Below are 10,297 nucleotides of genomic sequence, written 5' to 3' on the forward strand. Positions count from 1 at the left end.
TTGAACGTGGGTTTGAATGTGGGTTTTTATTTTTTATTTTTACATTTATAACCCTATCATTTAAGTTTTATAAACTGATAAATTTGAGGGTATTTTGGGCATCAACATTGAGGAATCCAAACAGGGGAAGCCCCTTAAATAGTAGTAGAAATACTAAAGCCTAGGTTTAGTCTCAGTGACATTTCTTCCAAATTCCACTACATTGTTCCGTTAGAGGACTTAGATATATTATTTCCTTCAACTCATTCCCCTTTTGCGTTTAGCTACTTTCCATTGCTTCAATATAAACATGACCCCCTCTTCAAGTGTAGCTCTTCTTCCCTCTGGATAGTTCCACAATTCTGATATTATAGACCGCCCACTAGGATTGTATTCATTTATCTCCATTAAAGCTGCTGTCACAGCCTTGTAAACTTCATCACCCAAATCTTTCCTCAGATCATTCAATTTCTCATCTTCTTCATCTATAACTTGCTGATGGTTCCCATCAACTGTAATATCTTCTCCTCGAATGCCAGTCAGGGTCCTTCAGATATTCCTCCCACAATGAGCATAGCTCTGAAGCTCTGTCTTCTGCTTCTTCCTCATTATACTTTCTTTGCATTGCTTCATGGAATGGTTTACTGTCAAGTTCTCCCATTCTCTTAACACCAATATGAGCACTGCTAGCTAAGTCTTTCAGGTCATTAACTAATTCTTTTCGAGCTTCTTGCAGCTCATCATTGCTCTTGCGCTCCTTCACTATTAATGTTTGGTTCAAAGCTTCTAAATCTTCAAGTTCTCCTTCTTTTTCTCGCAACTGTTTGAGTATTGTATCCACTTTTTCCAGAATTTCCACATCTCCGTCATCTCCCATGTGCTTCATCTTGGAGAGTTAAATTTGAATTTAATTAATTTTTTATTTTATTTTTAAATCTTCATACATAGGTTTATAAAATTTATATGATAAAATTTATAGTACTCCTAATATTATTGTATTAAAAATAAAAATTGACTAACTTATGCATGTTGTATAAACTATAGTACTAAAGTTTGGGAAGAAGGGGTTAGGTCTCGATTTGCAGTATATGTTGATGCTTAATAAGGTTATGATTTATGAGTCCTATTGAATCCGGGGCATTGAATTGTGTAGTGAAAGTTTTGCTCTACAATTCATAAAAGTGATGGAACCTAAAGTGAAACTAGAAAACTATTTCGGCATAGTATTTAACATGTATAGATAATTATCCTATCAATAAATCAAAATGAGTGAATAAGGTAATTCATTAACTGGATTAGAGATTAAAGAAATTTAATCTATAATCAACAAATCAATGCGTATATAAATGTTAAAAAAAAAAAAACTTTTTTTTTCTCCTAATGATTGCATTGGGGAAGTCTTGTATATTGTAACAAAGACAGTCTTGTATATTGTTTTTAATTTGTTTTTGTTTGGAAACGAAGGCACGAAGCCGAAGGCACTCGCTATGAGCCTACGAGTGACTCTTCAGCCCATGGGCTGGTGTTGAAAAGTCCGGGTGTGTGTTGAGACCTTTTTCACTTTTTGGGCTAAATGTGTTTGTGACTATTGTGTCAACCAACGTGGTCTAGCCATATAAAAAATACTAATTAAGTGAAATGCTCCACAGCATAAATATTTAAATATAAATTCACAATCTTATCAAGCTTGACCCTACTGATTTGACCAATAGCTTAACTCACACCAAGCAATTAGTAGGTATGAATAAACTTTACCCCTTTTTTTTAAGAGGGGGGGGGGGGGGGGGGGGCAATGCGGCATTCTTATTTTATAACTCATCAAAGCTACGAACAGTTGACCCCCTTTATTTGGATTTTGGAACATGAAGTGGTTTCTAAGTTCCAAGCCCAATCATAATATGTAATCCTTGAAATTCCATAGCAATCCTTCTAAGTCTAAACGTTACTTTACGGCTTTAATATTAAAATGACGAGGACAATCGTAACGGTTTAGGGGTCATTATAGCTGTCATTAGTCATTACTTCTTGAAGTTGCTTTAGAAAACACAGTTTTAATTACGTACTCAGGTTAATGTTTACTCTGCCTGAGATTCATTGGTTCAGTGATAAGTTGATATCATACCCTAAATTCTCAAGTGTGAGAAAGGAAATAATTGGTGGTTTCAAGTTTAAACTCACAGTAGTAAGAAATTACTATGTTGTTTCAAATACGATATGCATGTGAACTATTCATATATATGTATAAGTCAATAAAAGCATGTTGCTTCCATATACGATATTAATTATGGGTTTGAAAAGTCCCATATGTCTTTCTCATTGGGCAGCTTGGTTTTGCCAAAAGAATAAAGTGCAAATTGCATATAACATATCTTTATTTCATTTCTGTTGCCGTCATTTGAAATGTTAGAGATATCATCATCTCATCTTGGCCACTTCCTCAAATAGTTTATTTTAACAAGTACTCCTCTCCTTACATATATTAGTTTCGATAGGTGATCTTAAATTGATTGAAGTGGGATATTAGTCAATTTGCTAACCTTAGTAACTAGCTAAATTTGTTGTATTTCTCTTATTTCATTTTTCTTTTTCTTACCAATCTGAAATTGGCAAAAAAATAAAAAAAAAAATACAAAAACAGTCTTGAAATAGATCGTGATAATATGTATAAGGGAAAACACAAACTTATTTTACATATTTCTATATAAGTTCTTTTGGCATAAGAGCATTCCCATTAGGCTCAATAAACCCCGCTTTTACTAAATATAGCTAGACTGACCCAAAGACAGAAATACTTTATACTCAACAAACTATGGACCAAAATAATTTATGAATAATATCTCAATACACTTATAGAGATACTGTTCATCAACAGACTTTGTTTGATTTGAGAAGGTCATGTAATTTTTATGCATAATTGACTTCATAGACATATTAATCTTATTTTCATTTTAATTAACTTATATATATATATATATATATATATGAGGGAGTTCAAGTTATATCTGGTATAACTTTGAAAGAGTTACAACTTTTATAAGTCATTGATTTGTAATAAATCTAATGGCCATGTCATCAACCTTCTACAAATAAGTGATCTAATAGCGTTAGTTATCTCCAACCATGTCAATATATGTGGAGTAAGGCAGTGATCTAATTAACCTTTTGACATAATGTTCTTATGATATATATAAATGCTGTTTTACGTTTTGTAATATTAAGTTTGTTGTTGTTTTTGCTTGCTTGCTATTGGCAACCAAGGCAGTGTATGAAACAGTAAGAATGATAATAATTAAATTTAATGGGAATGTCTGCCACACTTCAGTTTGCTCAAAATGATCCACACTAATCTTCCTAACTTTGTGTCCTCGTTGCTGCCTTCATTAGGATATGCAACCTTCACTTCAGTACCATTACATGCATTGTTTAGATGATTCATTAATCCATGGCTTTGTCTTTCATGCCCAATTCTTGAAGTTCTTAGAGTATGACTTAAGATTTTAATCTTTTGCCTTTGTAAATGTGGCAAATAGAGATGCATTTTGAAGACTTTCCATGGCTTGTTTTACCTACGCAGAACTTCCATTGCTGTCCTGGCATGCATCTTTGAGTTGGCAATTAATGGAATGCATTTTCTTTCTTAATTTAAAAATTTTTGGATACATGCGTTGTTGGATTATTAAAAATTCTTTGCAGCAGTGTTTTTTTGGCAGAGTAAGGAGAAAATGCTTTGACATGATTCATAGTGGCATATGCATATAAGTTTCTAACATAGGCAAACCAAGTTACAGTTATATAAGTCTCATTATATATGCCACAGTTACAACTTCTTATATAAAACTTTTCATGTTCTTTAATATCAATTATTTCTTAATTTCAGGTGCAAACAGTAAACAAGCCGTGTGAAACTTTCATCCAGACTAGGCATCAAAAACTGACATTCGCTATCAGGTTGAAGCTGAACCATAATTTATGCTTATTTCCCGTACAAAGAGAAATATTTTGCAACTTCATGTCACTAAATAGTATGCTGATGGAATGATTTTTATTTTGTTTGGGAGGTCTGAATTTTCTCTGGATATTTAGTTGTCTTTTGTTGTTAAAGTACATGATTTTATGTTAGGGATGGACCTAGTAGGGGGATCGGACCCTCCCCCGGCCCAAAATTTTTTTTGTTTTCGTAGGTATATTTTATGTTATTAATAGTTGGGCCCCTCCCTTCCACAACCTTGGCCCCTGTTAGCCAGCCCCGCCCAGACAACCTATAGGATCCTTTTCAACTTTTTGACGCAAGGGAGAGCAAGGTGATCAAAGAGAGGAGATTGGAGAGGGAAGAGAGTGGAGAGTAGAGACATGAAGCAGAGGGAAGAGAGAGAGAGAGTGTGTGAGGGAATATAAATCAATATATAGAAAAATAGAGGGTCCACCAAGGTGAATAAAAAAATAATAAATTTTTTTCCAACACGCCACAATGCGGTTTTATTTATAGAACCACACTGTTGCGTGTTGGAAAAATATTTGAGATTTGAAACACCCATGGAACAATGATTTTGGTGTTTGTTTTCCAAATACCAAAAATTTGGCATTTGGCATTTGCCATTCTTTTCTAGAGCATTCACAATTGGCCATGCCGATGGCATATGTAAGCAAATTTTACCATTACAGTACTAAAAAGGCCCCAGCATTTGGCCTTGTATTGGTCTAGTATCCTAAAAAAATAATAATATTTTTTTATGTTGGCATGGGGAGAAGGGAGAGAGAGAGATTGAATTATATTATTTTATTAGATAGTATATATTAATTTAATGAGTGGAATAGGAAAATAAAAATTGAGATGTTGAGGGTGTTGTAAAATAGTATGATGTAATTAATAAAATACCTTTTTGAGATGGTAAAATAGAATAAAATAGGAATTCAGGATGTGAATGCCCTAATAGGAACAATTGGTACTTGAGCTCTTATCTTTTCAATATTAACCAAGTCTGGCGATAAATTATCATCATCAGCCAACAATTCTTTTGGACCCGAGTTCCACTATCCAAATCAACAATTTCTACACCTGTTTCAGCACCCTCACAGACTAGTTGCCCTATCTTTACTGCACAAATCTACTAGATCATCCCAATTTGCAATTACTTTCCAATGAAAACTTCTAGCTTTTTCATGGGACTATCAAGCATGAAAACAAAAGACTATGATAGTTCAGAATTTTTTTTTTTTTTTGGGGTATTAGGGATCATATATAAACGAACTAACTAGTAGCACTCAAAGTTGCAACGTTACAAAGTCTTACAAAGTTTTGTACAAATTTGACGAAGGCAAATCCAGGAATGCCATTTTATTATTAAGCATAATGCAATTACATAATAATATAAACATTGTTTAATGCCCACAAATGAATACAAAAACAATATGAAAATCCACTTTCTACTTTAGCATGCGTTTGAAATTATTCCCCTGAGTTTGCTCAAAATTATGCAGTAACTTGAGTATTGGTGTATCGTTTCTGTTTTAACATAAGTCTGTAATTGTTATGTACTATTTATTTTCACGAGCATCCATCACATCTAATAGAGGCAGCTAATTGAAGGGATCTTGCCCCTTTTAGCTGCTTCAGCCTCTCCTCTTTCTTTTATATATACATCTTCTGCATTGTAGGTACACTTAGAAAAATTTGAGAGACCGAGAGCAAATAGAAATAGAAATGGATAAGAAATTAGATGTTCACAATATCGCAAACATACTTATCATAAATTACAAATTCAAAAACTTAAGTACTAAATTACAACCTCTACAATCAATATATATATATATATATATACACATATATAAGACTATCTTTAAGATTTTAATCGTCATAACATTATAACAGATAACGCTGTGAAAATTTGGGATTGATTCACCTATCAATTCCATTTCGAGATAGTTTTAAATTAAAATTCTATTTGAGCACACCACTGGAAATATAGTTTGACCATACTTGCTACTCCAAATAATTCAAGTCAAGACGTTTGATTTTCCCCCCTCATCACCCAAGTAGATTAACTAAGATTTTAAGAATATAATTACATACAAAACCTAGAAAAGCCCAAAATTGAAAAGGATGAAATCAATCTAAAAGCATTAGCACTATCATGCAATATAGACCGACAGCCACTTGTAATAAGCACTATGAGAAGCAAATATACAACAACAGATCATTAAATAGAACAACTCATCATCATCAAGAATATACCTTCTTTTCTTGTTACAAAAGACACATGGAAACTTAAAATTTAAACATTTTATACTAAGACAATACAAAATCAATTATAATAATAATAATAATAATTACTTGCAAGAAAAAAAAAACCTAAATTCATGGAGTCCTTCATAGAAATTTAAAAATCTTATCTTGAAATTTTTTGCTCATTCAACAAAATTATAAATAGACCATTTATAAAAAAGATTTAAAAAAAGAAAACCTGTATTTCTTTTTTTTTTGATAAGTAAAAGATATATTGATAAAAAAGGGGACACCCTAGTGCACAGGGAGTGTACAAGGGAAAAGAAATCAAATACAAAAATTACAAGAATCTAGGAAATCAATAAAAGAGGGGAAAGATTTATCTTGCAAAGCAAACAACATATTTCTTTACCAACCATGCACTCAAGTAGGAAAAAACGCTTGTTTTTTTTTTTTTTTTTTACTCCAACAATTTATTATTCAAAACATGTTCTGACTGTCCAAAAGAATAACAAAATAAAATTATGGCGGACGAAGAGAGATTATAGGCATCTTTGTTTTTCGTAGAAGCAAATATAGGCGACTTCGACAAAAAAATAATTAATAATTATAATATTATGATATTCAAATCTTGTAGTATTAATCCATTAAATGCATCAAGCTACAATAGTAAATAGTCTCACAAAATTCTACACCAAAGTAAAATGCAGAGCAACAAACAAAGAAAAACAAGATAAAGAATTCGTGAGTTTTGTCTAAATTGTTCAATATCCATTTACATTCCAGATATTATACCTAAATGCAAACCATTAATTTGAGGTATCATAATTTGTGCGAGGGTATGAAGGAACATATTAAAGTTGAAATCAAGAAGATCTTAATGTTTGTGATTAAGCCCAAGTTATTACCCCTTAAGCCCCCATTTGCTTTTCTATGACAGAAAGCATTAGTAAACTAAAGTCCACAACATTCTAATAAACTAATGGTAATTTCACGATAGATGGGACCCCCCTTTTTCTGGTCTGAATTGTAAGTATTAGAAAACTATAGGCCACAACATTCGAATAACCTAAACAGAATTTCACAATAGATGAATAAAAATGAAATGCATAGATACTCCTTATATTGGCTAATTGCAAACAAATCCAGGATTGTATGATGAATTAAAACAAATATATGATACTGATTACAAAAACATAATGAACACAAAATGATCATGATGTATCGACTTTCATACTCAAGGAATCGCCCAACAGTGAAAATTTAATTCATGTAAAATTAAGTCTTAACAGTTGCAAGTTTGAAATCATTATTAATGCAAACAAAACCCACTATCATAGAGGGTCCCATATGCTAAATTGCTACACATGGAAAAACTAATGTAATTTTTTTTTCTAAAAACAAAAAAAAATAAAAATAAAAACCTCAACAAAACAACTATAAACTTGAATCACACCAAATCTTAAACCTATCTGACAAATGTTTTGAACTCACTTTTGACCAATGGCTGCATAATTGAGCATCATGGTATTATAGACTTAATAATTATTAAGTTTTTAATAATTATTACAATGACATGAATTTGGTATTTGTTTTCATATTTTGTAAACACTTATGCTTAACTACTTTTACAACTTATCACATTGAGTTAGTCTAGGACAAGTGTTATATGTTCCAAGAAAATAGCCGCATACTTGGGTATGTATGTTCTTAACAAATGACAAATGAATGTAATTATAATAATTAGTATCTTTGTAGTAACAAATCTTGGTGTAGGTAACATTCCGTAAATATTGTATCGCAATGGACAAAAGTTGGATGGAGAAGCGGAGGGGTACAAGGGAATATTTTGAAGGTGTAAACCAATTCGTGGAATTTGCTGCTCCATCCGCGCGCAATGGGACGATCTTATGTCCTTGTGTGAAATGTGTGAATTTGCTTATACAACCGCTAAATGTGGTACGTGAGCACTGTTGGGCTTCGGGGATGCTTAAAAATTACAAAGTTTGGAAATTTCATGGTGAATCGGCGGCTGCTACGCCAGCTACCGAATGTGGGAGCTCTCATGTGCAAGAAACCCAAAATCCATATGGTGATTTCCATGGGATGTTGCACGATTTGTGCCCCCCGCATGAAATCCCACCCGAACCAATGGAAGAAGGTCCAACTGCGCAATGTCCGGGTGAAGGTCCGAATGATGACGCCAAGAAGTTTTACAAGATGGTAGATGATGTAGACAAACCTTTATATGAAGGTTGTACAAAATTTAGCATTTTCTCAGCCATTGTCGTGTTGTTCCAGTTGAAGACTCTGTGTGGTTGGACAAATAAGTCATTTACTCTGTTGCTTCAAGTCCTGATGGATATGCTTCCTTCAGACGCTAAGTTGCCAAAGGACCATTATGAGGCTAAGAAGATAGTTCGAGATTTGGGTTTGGGTTATGAGAAGATCCATGCTTGTCCCAATGATTGTATGCTGTTTTGGAAGCAAAATGTTAACCTCGAAGCGTGTCCTTGTTGTAAAGCTTCAAGGTGGAAAACAAATGAGGCATCTGTTGCTAGTAAGCATGCTTCATCCAGTAAGGGGAAGAAGAAAGCTGCGAAGATCCTACGGTGGTTCCCCTTAAAGCCAAGATTGCAGCGACTATTTCTGTCACCCGATCTGGCTAGTTCTATGAAATGGCATGTTAATGGTCGTACCGATGATGGGGTAATGCGGCATCCTGCTGACTCAGATGCATGGAAAACGTTTGACAGTAAGCATTTACACTTCTCATCTGACCCTCGTAATGTCAGACTTGGATTAGCTGCGGATGGGTTCAACCCCTTCGGAATTATGAGCACTAGTCACAGTACGTGGCCTGTCATGTTGGTCCCATACAATCTCCCACCTTAGCTGTGCATGAAACGGTCATCTTTGATTCTATCATTAGTTATTCCTGGTCCTACCTCGCCAGGGATTGCTATAGATGTGTACTTGGAACCGTTAGTAGAAGAACTAAGGGAGTTATGGGATGTTGGAGTACAAGCATACGATGCATCTTCAAAAGAAGTATTCCAATTGCGTGCAGCATTGATGTGGACCATAAATGATTTTCCTGCATACACAGATTTGTCGGGTTGGAGTACCAAAGGTGAGTTGGCGTGTCCTTCTTGTGCGATGCAGACCGAGTCTCGATATTTGAGAAATGGTCGCAAATTCTGTTACATGGGACATCGGCGATGGTTGGATGTTAACCATGATTTCCGCAAAGATGGTATGTCATTTGATGGATCTATTGATACTCGATTGGCTCCTGAACCACCAGTCACGTCTGACATTATTGTGGAAACTGAACATTTACTTAGACGTTGTCTGGGTAGGAAATGTCAACTTGCTTACAAAAAAAGGAAGAGAAGGGAGGCAGACCAGAGTGGTTGGAAGAAAAAGAGTATATTTTTTACCTTGCCTTATTGGGAGGATCACAAGTTGCGACACAATCTTGATGTGATGCATATAGAGAAGAATGTGATGGACAATATAATAAGCACACTGTTGAACTTGAAGGATAAAACGAAGGATAATTACAAGGCACGCCTTGACTTGGCGGACATGGGGATAAGGAGTGAACTCCACCTACAACGAAAAAGTGATGATCAGTACACCATACCGGCTGCATGTTTTCATATGACTTCATCGGAGATAGATGGTTTCTTGCAAGTTTTGAAGGATGTAACAGTGCCCGATGGGTATGCTTCCAATATCTCACGCCGTGTGAATATGAAAGAACGCAAGATTTCTGGTTTGAAGAGTCATGATAATCACATATTGATGCAGCAACTTTTTCCCATAGCATTACGTGGGTCTTTGCCATCTCATGTTAGTAGGCCTTTGATAAAGTTAGCTTGCTTCTTTAGAGAAATTTGTTCCAAAACCCTTACGGTTTCAGATATTGTGACTAGTGAGGCAGAGATTGCAGTGACATTGTGTGAATTGGAAAAGATATTTCCTCCATCCTTCTTTACAGTGATGGTACATTTGGTCATGCACTTAGCTGCTGAAGCTAAGATTGGTGGTCCAGTGCACTACCGTTGGATGTATCCCATTGAGAGGTAA

At 34.5% G+C, this 10,297-nt stretch overlaps 1 protein-coding gene across 1 annotated transcript; it reads left to right on the forward strand.

Annotated features, from left to right (window-relative positions):
- Window positions 1-8,005: 8,005 nt before the first annotated feature.
- On the forward strand, window positions 8,006-10,297 carry LOC126692120 (uncharacterized). Its single transcript, XM_050387613.1, has 2 exons — window positions 8,006-9,053; window positions 9,135-10,297. Exons 1-2 carry the CDS (start codon window positions 8,006-8,008, stop codon window positions 10,295-10,297), a joined length of 2,211 nt encoding a protein of 736 aa, XP_050243570.1.

The sequence above is a fragment of the Quercus robur genome, chromosome 1, assembly GCF_932294415.1.
Source record: "Quercus robur chromosome 1, dhQueRobu3.1, whole genome shotgun sequence".
Classification (NCBI taxonomy): domain Eukaryota; kingdom Viridiplantae; phylum Streptophyta; class Magnoliopsida; order Fagales; family Fagaceae; genus Quercus; species Quercus robur.

What these genes read in the sequence shown, in the direction of transcription:
- LOC126692120 (XM_050387613.1), top strand. Translation starts at nt 8,006, where the DNA reads ATGGACAAAAGTTGGATGGAGAAGCGGAGGGGTACAAGGGAATATTTT. An exon ending in AATTATGAGCACTAGTCACA is followed by an intron (nt 9,054 to 9,134) that starts GTACGTGGCCTG and finishes TTCTATCATTAG; the next exon opens with TTATTCCTGGTCCTACCTCG.